This window comes from Perca fluviatilis, chromosome 2, assembly GCF_010015445.1.
Source record: "Perca fluviatilis chromosome 2, GENO_Pfluv_1.0, whole genome shotgun sequence".
NCBI lineage: Eukaryota > Metazoa > Chordata > Actinopteri > Perciformes > Percidae > Perca > Perca fluviatilis.
In genome coordinates this window covers 37,764,892-37,784,110 of record NC_053113.1, presented here as the reverse complement: position 1 = coordinate 37,784,110, position 19,219 = coordinate 37,764,892, and the positions used below count along the sequence as shown (strand labels likewise).

The window sequence follows — 19,219 nt, the reverse complement described above, 5'->3', positions numbered from 1 at the left end:
TTTTCATACTTTGGCCAAGCTTTCCTAAACATTGACAAAACAAGCACACACAACATGTGAAGGAAATTATTTTAGTATAGCATATTGAGGTAAAATAAACATCAAGGTTAACAGAAATAATTAAAGTGTTGTTGTGGTCTGTCTGAAAACTGCCATTCTCTGCCAGTGTGTTCTGTCCCATCTGGCCGTGTTCATTTGGAGCTCTATTAACAGCAGTGAGCAGGATGCTATTTGATTCTGCATGTTTACGTGTTTCTTGTAAAAACAGGAAGCTAAGGTTGGACTTGTCACATCATGTATATTAATTGGCATTTACAGTAGCCAATAACACCAAATATGCATTATGTTCACCTGCCATGCTAGCAGTTTAGCTGACTCTGTTGAGACTGGCAGCTCCCAGTGAACACAACCAAAGTCGCTGGACCGGAACCAAACACAGTTTGACGAAAGGAAATACAGTACAGAGATGGTTTTCTTTCTGGGTTTGGCTCTTTGCATCCCGGGGCTGAGTCAGCTAGACAGCTGTACAGCTAACCAAGCTAACTAGCTAATGGCAGCTAACTCCAGTTAGCTGCAGTAAGCAACAAATACAGTTACCTTCATTTAATATTGTGCATGTTGTGGTATTGATTGTGTTGTGTTTCACAATGATGTGTGCAACCTATGAAGCTGAAAGCACATTTCCACAGTTGCGGCCAAAAGTTACTATTATAAATATTCTTATAATTAATATTACAAGACAAATCAATAGTTTTCCAACTATTCAATTTTTTTTTTACCTGTTATGTCATCCGGCTGCACTCAGAGCCCAAATCAACATAGTTTAAATAATTAATGAACCAATTAACTGTCACCTTTTAATGAGTTTCACTGGAGTTTACTTGCCATAAGAGAATAGTGATGATCAGCTCATTAGCATCAACTCTTGGTTTTGTTTGTCTCAATCCACATTGAGAAAAACAAACCATGTCTGCAGAGTGCCAACATCACCATCATATTCTCTCGTGATACCCCTAATGATACTGCTAGAAACTTACACTAGTACACAAACCAGACAATGGGAACATCCACGATTTGATTGCAAAACAAACTATTACATACATGTGAAGTTGTGTCCTAGTTTTACTTTTACTTTCATGTCGATATGTGATTTAACTATGGCCAAACAGAGAGCCTTACAGCTGCCTGTGTTTATTATCTTGTTAAAAATTAACTCAATTTGTTTCCTTGACTCAATGATTTGTAAACAAACATCTAGTCTGTTACACTATAAAACACATGTAAAGGGTATCAAAGATAATATATTGACTTAAACAACCAAAATCGTATAGTATATAAAAAAGTATATACACATATCTTTCCCAAAATCAAAATAGTATTAATCCTATGTGGCTGATTTAGATTGTCCACTTTCTATTTTGCTCTGCATTAGCCATGTGGAAGCATCCAATGCAACATCGAAACTGTATGAGGAAGAGCAGGCTCAGCACCTCTAAAGTAAAACAACTGAAGCCACATTAAGTAATTTGTTGGCTTTAGCAATTTAAAGGTTATTAGTTGGTATGCAGGAAATGATTTGAGGGTGCAAATTACTAATTTCTGCATACAAATTATTGAAAAAATTGGACTATTGATACCTGCTGGGCTCTGGAGAGGGATGGCCATAACCCCAACAAGACTAAGTGTTGGGTTATACTACAAAATAACTGGTTTGTTTTCCAACCATGTTGGAATGCAAAGGTGTTTATAGTTGTTAAAAATGGCCACACTCGAAAGGCGGATTGAAAAGCCCGCTGTCAAAGACGATGCAATATTGTTTAAAGCATAACTCTCACCAAAATGCAACCTAGGATGTTTTTGTGAACGTACCCGAGTCAAACTTTAGTTTAAAAGTATAATTAGGACGGAAACGCCACTTTTAAGATTTACCGTATCTTCGTTTTTTGGTCAAATGGCCTTTTGAATGGGAGTGGTAGGGGCACTTCTATGATAGCATCAAAATCACTATTTTTAAAACACTAGGAAGACTCGACACAACATGAGACTTTGCAAGTATCACCAGGGACTCTACAGATGAACTCAGCATTGACAACATTGTTTGTGTTCACAGAGTTTACTAAAAAGAAAGGTTTTGAACGACTTACTCTAGCAGTTGTTTCCGGGTGCTACCATCTCGTGAGTCAAAAAGTGTCGATCTCCAAATGCGAATGTACGGACTCCATAGGAGTAAATGTCATTCTTATATAAGACTCCTTTTTCAACTAGAAGGTCAATATTTTTTTTCACTAACGACAAAGCAACAAATTATCCGTAAATGTGACGGGGCGCATGGCTGCCGTCACTGTAGCCATGCGCTACCTATTTTATATCTCAAAGACTGAGTGAAGAGGTTGCCTGAATATGTTTGTTTGACGTGTCTATATGTTCGGTTATTTATGCTGGTTTTGTATCATCTGTCATTCACCAAATTCTCCATGTTAATCCCGTTGTTTTGTGCACAAATTTAACATCTAATACTGCGGTGATTAGCTATAACTATATTTTTTATCTTATTGTCTATTGTTTAAAACCGTACAGATGGTCACAAACATCACCTGTTATAATAATCACGCAACCATATGTATTTGTTAACTATGTTTATTTATTGAGTTTAAAAGCTAGAGGAGGGTAAGATCTTTGTCTTACCAGCAGGTGCTCTCTTTGTTATAGGGTAAAGTTTGCCGCAATGCTCAGGTTTAAATGAGGTTAGGATTTCCGGGTAATAGGAAGTTATCCGTAATTTTGAGTAGTACAGTTATTAGCCATCTAGATGTCTTGTGGCTTTGTTTAAGAGGAACGTTAATCATGTAAATGGTATTTAAATGCTTAACTTTATAGCTATATGTATTTTGGCTGTATTAAGCTTTATCCACTCAACCTGCGCCACCCCTGTATTTTGTATGTTGGTATGTTCCAATTTGAGGGGCAGGCGTCAGGCTATATAGAGTCGCAGTAGCATTTGCTCGGGAGAGAGAGCGGGAGTGTACACTGAGGAAGTAGGACGTAAGTCCATTAGATGTCCTCAGCGTGATGACTTGAATTAAGGTCAATTATTGAACGGTCGTACAGTGGGGCAAAAAAGTATTTAGTCAGCCACCAATTGTGCAAGTTCTCCCACTTAAAGAGGAGAGAGGCCTGTAATTTGCATCATAGGTACACTTCAACTATGAGAGACAAAATGAGAAAAGAAAATCCAGAAAAAAATCATATTGTAGGATTTTTAATGAATTTATTTGCAAATTATTGTGGAAAATAAGTAAAAACAAAAAAAAAATGTTGGTTCATCTGACCATCTGACATTCTCCCAATCCTCTTCTGGATCATCCAGATGCTCTCTAGCAAACCTCAGATGGGCCTAGACATGTACTGGCTTAAGCAGGGGGACACGTCTGCCACTGCAGGATTTGAGTCCCTGGCGGCGTAGTGTGTTACTGATGGTAGCCTTTGTTACTTTGGTCCCAGCTCTCTGCAGGTCATTCACTAGATCCCCCCGTGTGGTTCTGGGATTTTTGCTCACCATTCTTGTGATCATTTTGACCCCACGGGGTGAGATCTTGCGTGGAGCCCCGGATCGAGGGAGATTATCAGTGGTCTTGTATGTCTTCCATTTTCTCATAATTGCTCCCACAGTTGATTTCTTCACACCAAGCTGCTTACCTATTGCAGATTCAGTCTTCCCAGCCTGGTGCAGGTTTATAATTTTGTTTTCCGGTGTCCTTTGACAGCTCTTTGGTCTTGGCCATAGTGGAGTTTGGCACGTGACTGTTTGAGGTTGTGGACAGGTGTCTTTTATACTGATAACAAGTTCAAACAGGTGCCATTAATACAGGTAACGAGTGGAGGACAGAGGAGCCTCTTAAAGAAGAAGTTACAGGTCTGTGAGAGGCAGAAATCTTGCTTGTTTGTAGGTGACCAAATACTTATTTTACTGAGGAATTTGCAAATAAATTCATAAAAAATCCTACAATGTAATTTTCTGGATTTTTTTTCTCATTTTGTCTCTCATAGTTGAAGTGTACCTATGATGAAAATTACAGGCCTCTCTCATCTTTTGAAGTGGGAGAACTTGCACAATTGGTGGCTGACTAAATACTTTTTTGCCCCACTGTATATTTAGGTTATTTAATTGTGTTGACTCTCAAGTTAATTTTGATTTTATTTTTTTGGAAGTACCTTTTTGTTACTTTCCTAAAGTTTGTTAATTTTTATGTTATCATGTTTGCCTACCTGGCCTTAATTGGGTCAATGACAATAAAAACCCATCCTGTAAACTTTCATTTTCGACTCTCCCTGAGTGTTAATACCTGCTCAAGACTACTCTTCAACATCTACCCTCAACAGTGCATTTATATGGAACTAAGCTTTAGGACCTTTCCATCTTTACTCTCCTCCCTGTTACGTTGCATTCAGGGATGGTAGTGCCCGGAACCTTTCTTTTTAGTAAACTCTGTGAACACAAACAATGTTCTCAATGCTGAGTTCATGTGTAGAGCCCCTGGTGATACTTTGAGCAAAGTTTCATGTTGTGTCGAGCCTTCTTAGTTTTTTAAAAATGTTGATTTTGATGCTATCATAGAAGTGCCCCCAGCAGTCCAAATTATGCTTTTAAACAAAAGTTTGACTGGGGTACATTCACAAAAAGACCCTAGGTTGCATTTTAGCGTAGAGTTACGCTTTAAATACGGTGCACATTTTCAGACAGTCTATCCTAAATGACATTTGTAGTGTTGCACTAAATTGTACACCTAAAAGCTTGACAGAAAACTTCAAAACTTGGATCCTTTCCAACTCTCGCACAGCTGGCCACTCAGCCCATGAAACATTCCGTGATGGGCCCACGGAAGAATTCTGTGAAATGAACACTGATCGCCGAAAAGTCTGTGATGGGCCCACGGAAGAATTCCGTTAAATAAACACGGCCCCTTAAGTTAAGAAAAAGGTCGTGGGTGGGCCTATGGTTCCGTGACACGCAATAAGAACGGTGGGCTTACGGTTCTGTGACACGCGAGAAGAACGGAACGCTTGGCTTTAGGAAAAGAAGAAAGCGACTTTAGGAAACGTGATATGCGGGACACGAACCCCGGTCTCCTGGGTGAAAGTCCTGTGTTTGACCCATCCACGCCCCCAACCAACCTTCTTACGCGGAATTTCGGCCTTTCATACTACTCGCTACCGTAGTCACTCTTAATGCTACGTCATCTTCTCATTGACTTTACATTGGCATTGTTTACCGTGGTGGTGGCATGGAATGTGTGCAAATTCTGTGTGGCCACCACGGAAAACAATGGAAAATAATGAGCTGTTAACAATTCATGATCATTTCACGGAATTCTGTGAGACCAGGTCTGGAGCTTACTGGAGATTACTGCTCTGGAGCGCTTTCTTATCTGCAGCAGAGCAGCTTGCATACCAGATTGACAAGCAGTATGTCAGGAGGCTCTCTATGGTCGCCCGGTAAAAGGCCACCAGCAGTTTCCTCTGTGTTGTGCCTCCTGAGTACTCTCAGGAAGTGCAGTCTTTGGTGAAATTCAGAATACAGTACAAGATCCTGTTGATTACCTTCAAAGCATTACATGACCTTTACCTCGCTACATTTTTTAGTTCCTTGTTCCTCACTCCACTACACCCACTCAGATCCTTGAATCGTGGCCTTTTATCCATTCCTTGCTCCAACTACAAGACCAAAGGGGATTGTGCATTTGCAATTTTAGCTCTAGACTATATCAACAACATTTAATTTACGTGATTGTTCCGGTGCTGCCGGAGGTTCCGTTGAATGTCCCTAATTTTCGGCCGGATGTCCCTCACCTTCCGCTTTCTTTGTGTTGGCATTCTAAACGCCAGTCAATTTGTGAAACATCCTCCGAGCTAGAACCAACAATCAAATTATATTTATCTTTTATTTTAGGTGTTGGCTAACCAGGAGAGGTCCTTGGATATGAGGCCCTCCCCTGGTGGACTTCTGGCTCCAAAACACCAAGATAGTGATGGCAAAATGCATGAATCACCCATAAATGTGCCCTCTTAACCAAATAGCTGTAGAGTTATGGTGTCTGTAGGTAGGGACGGTTTGGTAATCTGAGGCCTTGCACATGCTTGTTGATGTGTTTCTGTCAAATGTATTGTAGTGACATGTGATATTATACAGATGTGTATTGTGTTTGTGATCAAATACCACCAATTGTAGCTGTGAGGTTGTTTAAATTTATTTTGAGCTTTGTGCAAGAGAAAACCTGTGCATCTGGCTTCTACAAATATTTTATATTACACTGACAGACAGTTTAGTCATAGATGAGTTAGTGAGATACAAATGCCAGCTTTATTGTTCTTATCGGTAGACCTAATGAATTCCCAACTAAGCTCAAGCCCACGTTCAACCTGAGCAGAGGTCTAATCAGCCACAATAACTAAAATCCCCTGTGTGGGTGCTCAGAGGCTTTAAACTGACCTTAGTCAATCTTAAATGGAGACATATTCAGCAACTGCATAGTTTGGTTTCACCAAAGTCACGCAATAACAAAAATAAACTAACCGATCAAGGCAGTGGTGGACCTGCAAGTCCCTTGTTCTACGAGGTAATATTACAGTTTTTATCAATATAGTCTGGTGGCTTTGAAGCCAAATATAGCGTACACTTAACTATTTTAGACCACGGCAGTGTGTCAATGACAGGGTTAGGAAAATAAATTAAGTTACATTTTGTGCAAGTCTGTGATAAGACACAAACTCCAGTCACCTATATATATATATTCAAATGTGGAATAACTATTAAGATAATGTTCATTTTATTTAGGAAGGGACAATTAGACCTGTAAATGTGCCAGATTTAGCCACACTTTCACCTGCCGTTTCTGGTAGGTTGATTGCATAAAAAGAAAAAATACAAAAGCACATGAGCAAAGACTGACGCAAATAAACATATAAAACCACATACAGTAAAACATAACCACTACAGCAGATTTGGACAGCATTATCAACCAGTTTTATAGATTTGGAAAAAGAGTTGAAAGATGTGATGTTCCATAGTTCTGTGGCTATAGTGTTCCAGGCATGTGCTGCTTGGTAGGAAAAGGCTGACTGCCCAAAGGTACTTTTTCTATGTGGTATTTTACAATCCCTTCTGGCAGTAGAACTAGTGAGTTCACTCAGAGACTCTTCAGCACTCAGTGTATCTAACATCTGTATATGGATAGTCAACTAGTGGTACTAGCAGCTAAGGGACTTCAGGGACATGCACAGTTCTCCCTTAAAAGACTGCAGCACAGCTCAGCACAAGACATTTGAAACTGTGTGCCACAATGCCACATTACTGCAGGGAGGGTTTGGTGAATAACTGCACTTAAATTTTTTGATTTCAAATAAGTTGGACTTGGGTATGTAATATATTAGGATTTAGGATCTTATTTTGATATTAGAAGGTATATCATTTGGCTTTTGGAAGTGCGTAAAATATTTTTCATACAATATGTCAGATAACAACTCAATAGCTGGTGGTAAATCCTTGAGGCTTCACATCAATGAAAAGTTCATTATAGTGCAGGTTCTGGTGGTGATTTTCCTTTCCATCAATATGTTGCTCATTGTGACCTTTTTTAAAAAGGAGAGCTTCTACACAACTGCACGCTACATCTTATTTGCTGTTACACTACTGTCTGATAGCTTAATATTATTCATGTCTGATATTCTGCTCATCCTGACCTATTTCCGTTTTACTATGCAAATTGGCTTATGCATCATTATCTATATTCCTTTGTCTCTGTATACTTTTGTCACCCCAGTTACTCTGACAGCAATGACCCTGGAGCGCTACGTGGCTATTTGCATGCCCCTGCGTCATGGAGAGCTGTGCTCCACTCGTAACGCTCTGAACAGCATCCTCGTCATTCACGGCCTCAGCTCTGTACCCTGTATTGTTGTTCTCTCCATCTTCTTTGCATCTGCCTCCCATAACTTGTATACCCAATACAGGATATGCTCCATGGATATATTTGTCTTTCTCCGATGGCAGGATCACATTAAGTTAGCTGTATATCAGAGCTACTTCTTAATCATGTCTGTCACCATTATTTTTTCTTACATTGGAATAGTGAAAGTGGCCAAAGCTGCATCAGGAGAGAACAAAAAGTCATCATGGAAAGGTCTCAGAACGGTAATTCTTCATGCCTTCCAGCTGCTGCTCTGTCTCATCCAGCTGTGGTGTCCATTCATAGAAACTGCTATATTCCAGATTAATTTAATGTTATACAATAATGTCAGGATCTTTAATTACATAACTTTTTATCTTGCTCCAAGGTGTCTGAGTCCTCTCATTTATGGCCTTAGGGATGAAAACTTTTTTCGTGCATTGAAATACTATGTCCTTTTTGGATATTACTGTGTAAAAAACAATGTGCCCTAACCTGCCATAATCATTTTCATTTTAATTATGAATGTTGTATTTATTGTATATATACAATGAACATCTGGTGCAAGATTCAAGGACAATGTGTGATGACGTTTATTCCAGAAAATCAAGTTTGTTGAACACTTAAACTACATATTAAAACCTGAGTTATGCAATAGCACAGTTTGCATCATTGCTATTGTAATTTATATGTGGCCAACCTTTTTTTGTATTTCATCAACTACAGCTTTCAAAACCCTGAAACAATCTACATCATTTACTTGTTACAGTAAAGTACAGTAGGAGAGTATAGAAAACAAAATTGTGTGTTTTAAGTTGCTGACTTTTTATGTAATAATGCTGCTTATCACTTTTTTTAATCAACTGAATTTTAATATCTTTACCAGTCTAATGCGGGGCCTTGAGCAGCTTTGTGATTTTTAGTTCAGATTACACTAATGGGTCACGGTTGTTCATTGCTACATAAATATTTTATCTATTTTTATTTATCAGGTTTTGGTACATTATACTGAAAAGATAGAAGATAGGAAAGGAAATAGAGAGTTGTGACATTGATATACAGTATGCACATTATTCAGCAAACACACTTCAGTGGCTCTGTATTAATTGTGTGAAAATATAAAAAGGTCTCAACAGAGCTTTGGGTCTAATATCAGTAGATTTGTATAAATCAATCACAATTTATTGATGAAAAGTCTTCAGGAAAACAATACACTGAACTTCCCCAACATGGAAAAAATGTCATATTTAAACTGTTCCTGGCCTGCTCAAGTTCATAGTGTACAGTTCATAAGCACAACAGACCATTGAAGAAGTCTGCCCCGTGGGCCAGCAGTGGGCAGTAATGCATTGCCCCTAATGACAAAATGAAATCTGTTGATAAATGCAGATCTTTGTGTACAAACTGATAACACTTGTAAACGTTTAAAATAAAGTTAATCCACCCATTTTCTATACTGTTTTTGGATGCTTAATTAACACTGGAAACTGAAAAAGACCTCCTCCACGAACTACACTTCAGTCAGGAACACTCTTGTGATAGATTTTACATTCACACATGCGCCGCACTCGCATATACTGACTCGCAAAGACGTAGTAGAAAAATGTCAGCATATGGTCAAAGAGCTTGAGCCCCGCTACAATGTGCCGGCCCTTCACTTGTGCTTTCAACCCTTTATTATTCCCAACTCATCAGATACTGATGCTTGGTCAGAACACCTTGGGGCTTTCGCATCCGACTACTCTTGACCACAAAGTCCAGTTCATTTGATAAATATGAAGAGGGCATAACAGTAACTTTTTTCCCCAAGTTGAAAAATGTATGAGTGACCTACATAAGGTAACTGCTATTACTTTTGAAGCTAATTTGTACAATAATACAATAGTGTTATGAATATAAAATGTTATGAAGTGTAATGTTTTCTATTTAGAAATAAATTCTATTGATCAATAAATTATCAGTAAAGTTGAATATACAGTAGTAGTGTAACGGACTGCCCCTACGGTTCGGTTTGCATGTGAACCGCGGATTAATTGCAAATGTAACCATCATAGTATAACTGCCGCTGTTACGTGAACGGGGCTCAGCAGAGAGATGGAGCGGGCCGCCGCCACCTCTGCAGCTTCTTCAGGGAGTCAGGTCAATGCCGATAAAGCGGTCGCAACTGTTGTTTTCATGCGTACTGCTGTATGGTTCGCATCAGGTGTTAAAACCAACTGTACCCGTACACAGAATTGGACTAGTATTTAAAACGTGTCTACGAAACGTTGTCACAGGTTATGAAACTCTCAATTTAATACTGATTAATACGCACCAAACAATTTGGAGTAACTTCTTGGAGTCTCTGGATGTCATTGTAGAAAGGATACTACCAAAGGGACTTTATAGTTCTGCTGGGGGTCGTCATCTATGTGGGCAATGAGGGAGAAACCTGGATGTGGGTGATTGGAAGGAATGGCCGGTCATCTCTGAACCTGAGTGGTGTTTTGACATTGGACTCACTAGTCATAGATTGACCATAACAAACGTTCAAACCCTAGACCAGAGATTGATGACCGACTTTATGGTCATATGATCAGGTCTGTGGCTGTATGTCTTGCACACTCGGGCCAACAGCGGAGCAGTGCTATCAACTGCTCACCACCTGGTGGTGAGATCAGATGGCGGGGGAGGCTGCCTGGTAAACCCTTTTGTGTAGTGAGATTAAACTGGACTGGAGGGTGTGCTCCAATTATCAGGGTCAGCCTCCCGGCAAAGTTTATTCCAGGGTACTGGAAAGGAGGCTCTGACCGATTGTCAAAACCTCAGATCCATGGCTCTATGCCAAAAAATTGTGGATTTCTTCTACACATTATAACCCGCACCTATGGTCATGAGCTTTGGGTAGTGAACAAAAGTGTGAATACAATACAAGTGGCTGAAATGAGTTTCCTCTGTAGGAGCTCAGACAACCTGAGGGAGCTCAGTCCTTTGTGTTGAAAAGAGCCAGTTAAGGTGGTTCCTACTGGGACCAAGCTAGTAAGTGATGTGCCAGCTGGCGGCTCACGGTTGGGCCAGTCAGAAGCTGAGCAGAACATGAGAATGTAGTGAAAATTAATAAAAGGGAAATTGGTTTCATTGTGTACAGGATTGTCGTTGATTTTTCCCCCCCAAACTTTACTGTTTGAGCAGCTTATAACGGTATGCTGTTGACACCAGGCCTTTGTTAAAACCTTTATTGTTACCATCACTCCTTGATGGATAAAGAGTAGCTATTGAATAATAAAACTCATCAAGAGGACCCCAACAGTTGAGGTCACTTCACAGTCTCTGTAGCACTAACAATAGACAGCCAATGAGGGGGAGAAACAGTGTGTGACGATGACGTGATGTACAGTTTCATGTTATTCTTGGATGTTCTAGTCTTTAAATTCATTGTGCACAGCTCTTTCTCTCAGAAAGCTGCAGTGAGATCTGGAAAAAATATTTGTCTTTTAAACAGTATGGAGGGTTTGGTAAACTGCTGAATTTAAACCAGCAACTTAGCACTTCAGAGAAGCTTGACATTGGACTTAACTTTTATCATTTTGTAATAAGAACCACATTTTCTATTGGCAAATGCTTAACAGTATGATGTTTAATTTAACTTTTGGCAGTACCTCAAAAACTTGTGTGTTTGCTTAAAAACATATACATATATATATACACACCTTTGTATATGGCAGATAACCGCTCACTGGTTGGTGGTGAACCTTTACAGAGGCAGATCAACGACAAGGTCATTATTGTGCAGATCCTGGTAATGATTTTTCTTTGCATTAACTTTTTGCTTATTGTGACCTTTTTAAAAAAGGAGAGCTTACACACAACTGCACGCTACATGTTATTTGCTACTTCTATACTGTCTGATAGCTTTATATTATTCATGTCTGATATCCTGCTCATCTTCAACTATTTTGAAATCACCATGAATGTTTGGTCATGTATCATTATCTCTGTTGTAGCACTTCTATATAGTACAGTCACCCCAGTTACTCTGACAGCAATGACCCTGGAGCGCTACGTGGCTATTTGCATGCCTCTGCGTCATGGAGAGCTGTGCTCCTCTCGCAGCACTATGCATTGCATCCTCATCATTCATGGCCTCAGCTCTGTACCCTGTATTGTTGTTCTTTCCACCTTCTTTGCATCAGCCTCTCTTAGGTTTTACAAACAATACAGTATATGCTCTGTTGAGATATTCATTTTGTACAGATGGCAGGATCACATTAGGTCAGCTGTGTATCAGTTTTACTTCTTGATTATGTGTATAACTATTATATTCTGCTATGTTAAAATAATGAAAGTGGCCAAATCTGCATCAGGAGAGAATAGAAAGTCAAACTGGAAAGGTCTCAGAACGGTAATTCTTCATGGTTTCCAGCTGATGCTCTGTCTCATCCAGCTGTGGTGTCCATTCATAGAAACTTCTATACTTCAGATTAGTTTAAGATTATTTATAGATGTCAGGTACACTAACTACATACTGTTTAGTCTTGCTCCAAGATGTCTGAGTCCTCTCATTTATGGCCTCAGGGATGAAACATTTTTTCTTGCACTGAAAAACTATGCATTCTTCAGTTTGTATAAAAGAAATATTTGACAAGGTAGTCATCATTTTCCAACAGATAAAATGCACAATGTATTAATAAAAACATTTTTAGTTAGCATGTTTGCAATTCACTTTTACATGTTTTATTTATAGCTAGTTTATTGTTAGAAATGTGACTGTGATTACATTGCTATTTAGAGCTATAATATGTAATATTTATGCATTAAAATGTCTTGAAACAATTATACCTAACTGTTATGTATATTTGTAGTTGTGTACTTACATTATCCCACATTTTCCAACATTGTTCAAACCCAGAGAAATCTGTCATTTTAATCAATCACATGGACTGTGTCGTTTTGTCACATGTCAGTGGCATCATAACACCTTTGACCCCCTCTAGTTACTTCCGTCAAAACACTAGAAACCAGTAAAACAGTAACCAGGTGATACATTTGAGAGTAAGTGTGAATCATATACGTCAAAGAATTATACAGTACAGTAATACATATTTTTTTCTGACACACAGCATCATTTTTATTTAAAATTTAAATAATTACTTGCCACTTTGCAACAAAGTAATACTGTAGACCTAATTAATTGATAAGATATTTCAATATCGATCCATCTTACTAAAATTACTTAGTGCTACATTTACAAGTGGCTAATGCTAATGCTTGGTGGCTAAACTGTACGGTACTGTTAGGTTACAACAACGTGCAATAACATGCTGATAAAGTTATGGTTGTTTTGACAAAGGTTAACAGTGCTGGGCTAACCCATGATTAAACGTTAAGCCATGTAACCTTGGTTGTATGAGTAGTCTACTAATCTAATGCGAAGTAATTCTTTCTGCTTTCCAGCTGCTGCTCTCTCATCCAGCTGTGGTGTCCCTTCATAGAAGCTGCTGTAGTTCAGAATCATTTCAAATGATTTAATCATGTCAGGTACATAACCTACATACATGACTGTGTTTACATCACTGTGATGACTTCAGCGTTCAAGTGTTCAAATCAAATAGTCATAGATTCATTAGGGCCCGAGCGCCGACAGCGGCGAAGGCCCTATTGCAACTGAAGGAATTATTCTTTTTCCTTCGTCCGGCAAATGAATCGCCTTTTTGAGGGGCTTAACATATTCAAAAACTCACCTAAATTGGCGGTGGCATCAAGTCTGGTGAACATTTACATATTTTAAGGGTTTCAGGAATGGGTGCACAAAAATGGCTCGCTACAAAACTTAAAAAAATTGAGCCCCTGCAGTACGTTTAACATAGACTCACGAAAATTGGTACACATATGTGACATCTCAAGAGGTACAGAAAACGTCATTGGAGCCATACCCTAAACCCAACAGGAAGTCCACCATTTTGAATTGAAAGTTCGAAATTAGTGTGATTTTGGCCATTTCCACATGTCAAACTCCTCCTACTTCAAATTTGGTCTGTGCCATCTTAAGACATTAAAGATGAAAAGTTATTGAAAGAAAAACTTTTCGTCATAGGGCATGGCCGTGGTGGGGCAGCCATTTTGTGCGTTTCGCTATCAAAACAGGAAGTGGGCGTAACTCGAGTATACATTGTCCAGTTGGCTCGAAACTTTTCATGATTCATAAGACTCTAACTCTGAGGACATTTACCTGACAAAATTGACTCAAAGTCATAGCGCACCCTAGGGGAAACAGGAAGTAGGCCTCACTCTGACATCTCTCCATTAGTGCATGTATAGGTACTGAGCATGTGTCCATCAATTTTATTTATAGTGTCAAATCATAACAGGAATTATCTCAGGACACTTTACAGATAGAGTAGGTCTAGACCACACTCTATAATTTAGTGCGGAGGAAAAACTCCCTTTTAGTAAGAAACCTCAGACAGACTCAGTCTTGATTTCAATCAACAAGGGTCCAGGCCTGGGGACATCTAGAGGCCAAAATTGACTTTTGGTCATAGCGCCCCTCCGCTAGCAACAGGAAATCAGCCTTATATGACAAACATCATCCGATTTACATGAAACTTATAATGTGGGGCTACATGTGATACTGAGCCGCCCCCTATACTTTACCATGCCCACTTACTCCAGCCACGCCTCCTTTAATAACATTTGAACCGTTTAAGGTAGATTCTTGTGTGAGGTGTTGTTGAACTCAGCAGAGGGTTCCTTCTTCATTGGTGATGGTTTGGCCCACCCCCCCATGCTTAAGCCACGCCCCCTTTCATAACTGGTGACCCGTTTAAGGTAGAGTCTTATATGAGGTATCAATGAATTCAGCAGACTTCCTTTTTTATTGGTAAAGGTTTGCCCCGACCCCTATGCTTTGACCATGCCCTCTTTCACCGATAATGAACTGTATGACGTAGAGTCTTGTGTGAGGTATCATTGAACTCAGCAGGGAGTTCCCTTTTCATTGGTGACGATTTGTAGTGTCTGAGTGCTGCGTAAATGCACGGTTGCAAGGAGTGGCGTCCGCCAGTAACCCCGACGCGCACAGAGGAGCGAGGGCCCGTCCAACACTTCTTGCAGCTTTAATTTTATTTGTTATTATGTGAACAGTGAAAAATACAATGATGCAAACAATATCTTTATAAAAAATGTCTTTGTTACAACAAAACATACAATAAAAAACTTTGTGATCCGATACTGGATAAGCCCCACTGCCATACAACATTTACTGGAAATTCAATAATCATTTTCCTGGAGCTTGTAATGCAGCTGACATTCACTAATCAAATAAATAGTCTTAAATAATGATTTACACAACATTGAAGAATTACAAATTGCTAGCTATTCATTCCTTTTTCAAATTTAGATTTCCTTTGTGTAAATGCAGCCTAAAAGCCAGAAAGAGGAAGAGAAACATAATAGGAAAATCACATAGACAAAACTCATAGCTTCCAAAGGTGAAAGTAGGGCTGCACGATTATGGCCCAAATCACTTTCACTTCCATGTTGTGCTACATTTATGCTAATATACAAATCTTTGCATCAAAATAAGTAGGGCTAGACTATTCGGATATTCCTTCTTTGGGTAGGTATTCGGTTTTGAATTTTGGGATTTGGATATTTTTGTTTGTTTGTTTTATTCTTAAAACTAAATCCTTTAAAATGAATGTCTTTAGTTGAATTCAAAAGACACATGTTGCAGCACTGTGTTTTAATTTCAGCTCAGTGTGAGAGTCTGTTCTGTCATTGTTCCAAACCTGATAGCGAAACGAGTTGTTTCATGGGGGTAGTGACACTCAAAAACGTGTATCGACTGATTTAGATGTCCGTTTCCCAATGTAAAGTCTATAGGGAAAAATCTTTTTGGGCCCCATGGCATCACCTGATGGACATAGAAGTTGTAATTGCACAGTTTGGCTACTATGTCAAATTGGCTTCAAAGCCCAGCTTACTTCCTGGGGCCCTGGCATTAACACTGAGGTTTTCTATGAGCGGAGCACACATTTTAAACATCAAAATCGCAGTCGATCATATCATTTTGGAAAGCCAAATTCATGATCGCGATTAATATTCAATTAATTGTGCAGCCCAAGGTAACGCATGCAAATATTTGTTGTTGTTCCAATATCTCTGTCTATTTGTCTTAGTCCTCTCGTAGATAAGCTTCCTGCACCTCATACTCCTCGCTATTGTCTAGAAACGAAACATATTCTGCCATCCTTTGGATCTCTTCTACTTTAGTCTCGGCCAACATCTTATCTGCAGCCGCTGACATTTTCCGAGCTTCCCCCACCTGCGACTGGGCCATCTGAATGTTTGTCATCACTGTGATGGACGCCTGCTCGGCTCCTGGAAACACAGATGCAAACAAGCATTTTGTCAAATTACTGAGAAAGTTCAAGGTTTGACATAACACCATCTTAGGTTAACCATATGGACCTTAGACAGCACTCCTGCCCAATAAGTCAATTTAGTTTTAACTAAAGTTCTACTGAGTGACAGCTTCTGATATGTACACTTTCTAAAATGAACAGAATAAAAATAGGATTTTATGTCTTATTTTATTATCATAATTCCATCATTATAAATACAACGGCATTACGACATTCCATCAAGCTTCGAGAAATACAGCTGTACTCAGGCACACATTTTGCTCACCTGAAACGTTTGCTGCCTCGGCTGCCATTTTACACAAGTTGATAGCATTGATCCAGGTTGACTCAAAGTGTTTGCATTCATGTAGTCTGTCACTAACCTGTTTGGACAAAAAGTTGAGACAAATGTATAAAATAAAGGCATATTCTTTGAATTGTTTTTGCAAAGACTAAAAGCTGATTTTAACTGCAAAAATCGAATGCTAGGAAACATTTGGGATTTGTTTTCAACAACACAAACTAACCTCTGCACGCTGGCCATTGATAACCTCCAGGAACGAATCCTTCTCTGCTGGGGTCAGTTTTCCCAGAGAGGCTAAATACCGTCTTTGGAGAGCAATGCGTGTGTGCAAAGCCTGTTAGCAAACAGAGGAAGGACAGACAGTCAGAGACAGAACAGGGCCATTTTTAATATGAAAGTCTAGATTTGTACTTCTTATCAAATGCAAAAACATAAAGGCACTTTGTGGAGGTATTATCCTCACCATGGTATTATGGAAAGAGGTAGAGATTTAAATCATGATGATTGCGTTATGCCCATGTGTCTATATCCATTTCATTTAACAATATGGACATAAATCAACTCTGTATTGTGGTGGTGGTGATGTGCCTTCCCATGCTACTGTTTAATGTAGCGTGAGTAGATTTTCTACCCAATGATGAATTAAACTCCCAGACTGAGGTTGGCAATCGTAAGCTGTGATAAAATGTTTCACATAAGATAAAAACCCACCTTTGAGTAGTCCTTAAGGGCATTTATGAGAGCCAAGGAGGTCTGGGAGAGGAAGGTACTTGAACTGTCTGTCACCACGGAGACTGCTCTTCTGATCAGAGAGTCATGAGAGAGGTTTTCCATTTCCTACAAAGAGGGGGGGAATGCAGTATTTTAAATCCTCCATTCAATTTCTATGCAAAATATAGAAAATATAAACAATTTGTGCAGATGCAGTTGATTGGTCTCTGGTAGGAGACTGACCCACCTGTGTAGACGGGATAGCATCAAGCCCACGGCCAACACTGAAAGGTGCTATGCTCATATGTGCAGGATCTGTCTGTTCCCCAAACTTCTGGACTCCAGGCTTCATGCCGCTAAATAGGTCACTCTTTGAACTGCTGGAAAAATGAGGACAAAAAATGAGGACAAAATATGAACACCTTATTAGTCGTGATCTACAGTATATATATTATGGTTTAAATTAGAAAAATCTAGAAGAAGTTAAACCTGAACTTAATACAAACAATTCGTATAATCTCCTGAAAATGTTAAAACGTTGTTTAAACTCAAAGAAAAAGACAGACAAGCTATTGAAGGTGCAAAGCTTCAATAGGTGGCAGAGATCCAGGCTTTGTCCAAATTACATACTATGTCGCATTGCTTATTATTCATAACCTACCTTAGGAAACGTATACAGGTCTTGTTGCTCCGCAGCAGTGAAAAGTCTGTCTGATTTCGCAGAAGTCCTCCGACAGCACGACTAGCACACACTGAACACTTACCAACAGCTTGCATTTTGCAGATGAATTAGATCTGCTGCACTTGAAGAATGTATTTATAAGATATGAGATAGGTTAGTTCCTGAGAGTAGATTTTCTGTCTGCTCTACTGTCCACTCGCTTATCTTTGTAAAGTCAGAAAAATGATCTTGTTCGATGCTTGTAATCTTTCCGTTTGCTCGACGATGACCAACTGTCATGCCCTGCAGGTATTTGTAAGGCCCCAGCCCCATTCCATTACGTCAAACGCATTGATCTGTTGACTGCAAATGTGCGTAATTGGCTTTATCTACAAGAAAAAAGATACCAAGACATAACCTCTGTGCTGGTTCCTCTCTCTCTTTCTCTTGCTCTATTGTGTGTTTTTGTGTGTGTGTGTGTGTGTGCATGAGAAAGAGGACCACTTAAAGTTCAGGATGAAATAATATAATATATTTAATAATAATCAGACCTTAATCTGAAAATTGACTCTTTTTTTTAAGAGGTTTGGAAATTGGCGCTGGGTCAATTTTTGGGGTGTTTTCAAGATTGTGCATGAAATTAAAAGGGGCTCTGGCATTTTATAAAAAACACACATAATTAATACAAGGTATAAGAAATCAAAAAGATAATGATCGCTGATCAGTTGATAATTAATGTTTAGTTTGTTCATCACATGGAATGGAAATTGCTGGAGCCATTTTTTGGCATTGAAAACTGACACTTGGCACCCCAAGGTGCATTGTCTGCACAAAATGCAACACTTGGAGCCCCATTTATTCTTCTATATGCGTGTTATCTTTCTTACAGATGCTCATCCAGGCCTGCACTGCAGCTATCTTCACTTCTTGCTTGTTTTGGGTTATTTTTGTCTTCAGCTTGGTCTTTAGCAATGGAAGTGTCAGAATGTGACTTTAGACAGCTTTTCATTTTGATTCCAACATTGCATGATTTGGTTAATTACCCAGTCTGAGTTGGAGCAGTGTGTGTATTTTGCATTTGGTTTTACTGGTAGATGTGTTGCATGTTTTAACAGGTATTATTTGCATGGGTTTGTGGATTTGCTGTATTTTCTTAAGTGGGAATCAAGGTTAATTAAGGTTATGAGAAGCAGCTGTGAGTGCCTGGAGCACACCC

The 19,219-nt window shown here is 39.2% G+C and overlaps 3 protein-coding genes across 4 annotated transcripts; 2 read left to right on the top strand and 1 right to left on the bottom strand.

Moving 5' to 3' along the window:
• The first annotated feature begins 7,504 nt into the window (after window positions 1–7,504).
• On the top strand, window positions 7,505–8,437 carry LOC120551756 (odorant receptor 131-2-like). Its single transcript, XM_039789319.1, has one exon. The coding sequence runs from the start codon at window positions 7,505–7,507 to the stop codon at window positions 8,435–8,437; it is 933 nt and encodes a 310-aa protein (XP_039645253.1).
• A 3,137-nt stretch (window positions 8,438–11,574) lies between these two features.
• On the top strand, window positions 11,575–12,564 carry LOC120548891 (odorant receptor 131-2-like). The gene has a single exon (XM_039785406.1). It carries the CDS (start codon window positions 11,641–11,643, stop codon window positions 12,562–12,564), a length of 924 nt encoding a protein of 307 aa, XP_039641340.1. The 5' UTR covers window positions 11,575–11,640.
• Window positions 12,565–15,023: 2,459 nt separating this feature from the next.
• LOC120554038 (diablo homolog, mitochondrial-like) lies at window positions 15,024–18,303 on the bottom strand. Of its 2 annotated transcripts, none has more exons than XM_039792628.1 (6): window positions 18,004–18,303; window positions 17,590–17,722; window positions 17,343–17,468; window positions 16,855–16,965; window positions 16,614–16,710; window positions 15,024–16,304 (listed from the first exon to the last, which is right to left on the bottom strand). In XM_039792628.1, exons 1-6 carry the CDS (start codon window positions 18,117–18,119, stop codon window positions 16,099–16,101), a joined length of 789 nt encoding a protein of 262 aa, XP_039648562.1. In that variant the 5' UTR covers window positions 18,120–18,303; the 3' UTR covers window positions 15,024–16,098. The 2 variants fall into 2 exon arrangements, with proteins under 2 accessions (XP_039648562.1, XP_039648573.1); XM_039792639.1 differs by having other exon boundaries at window positions 17,590–17,719.
• Window positions 18,304–19,219: the final 916 nt, after the last annotated feature.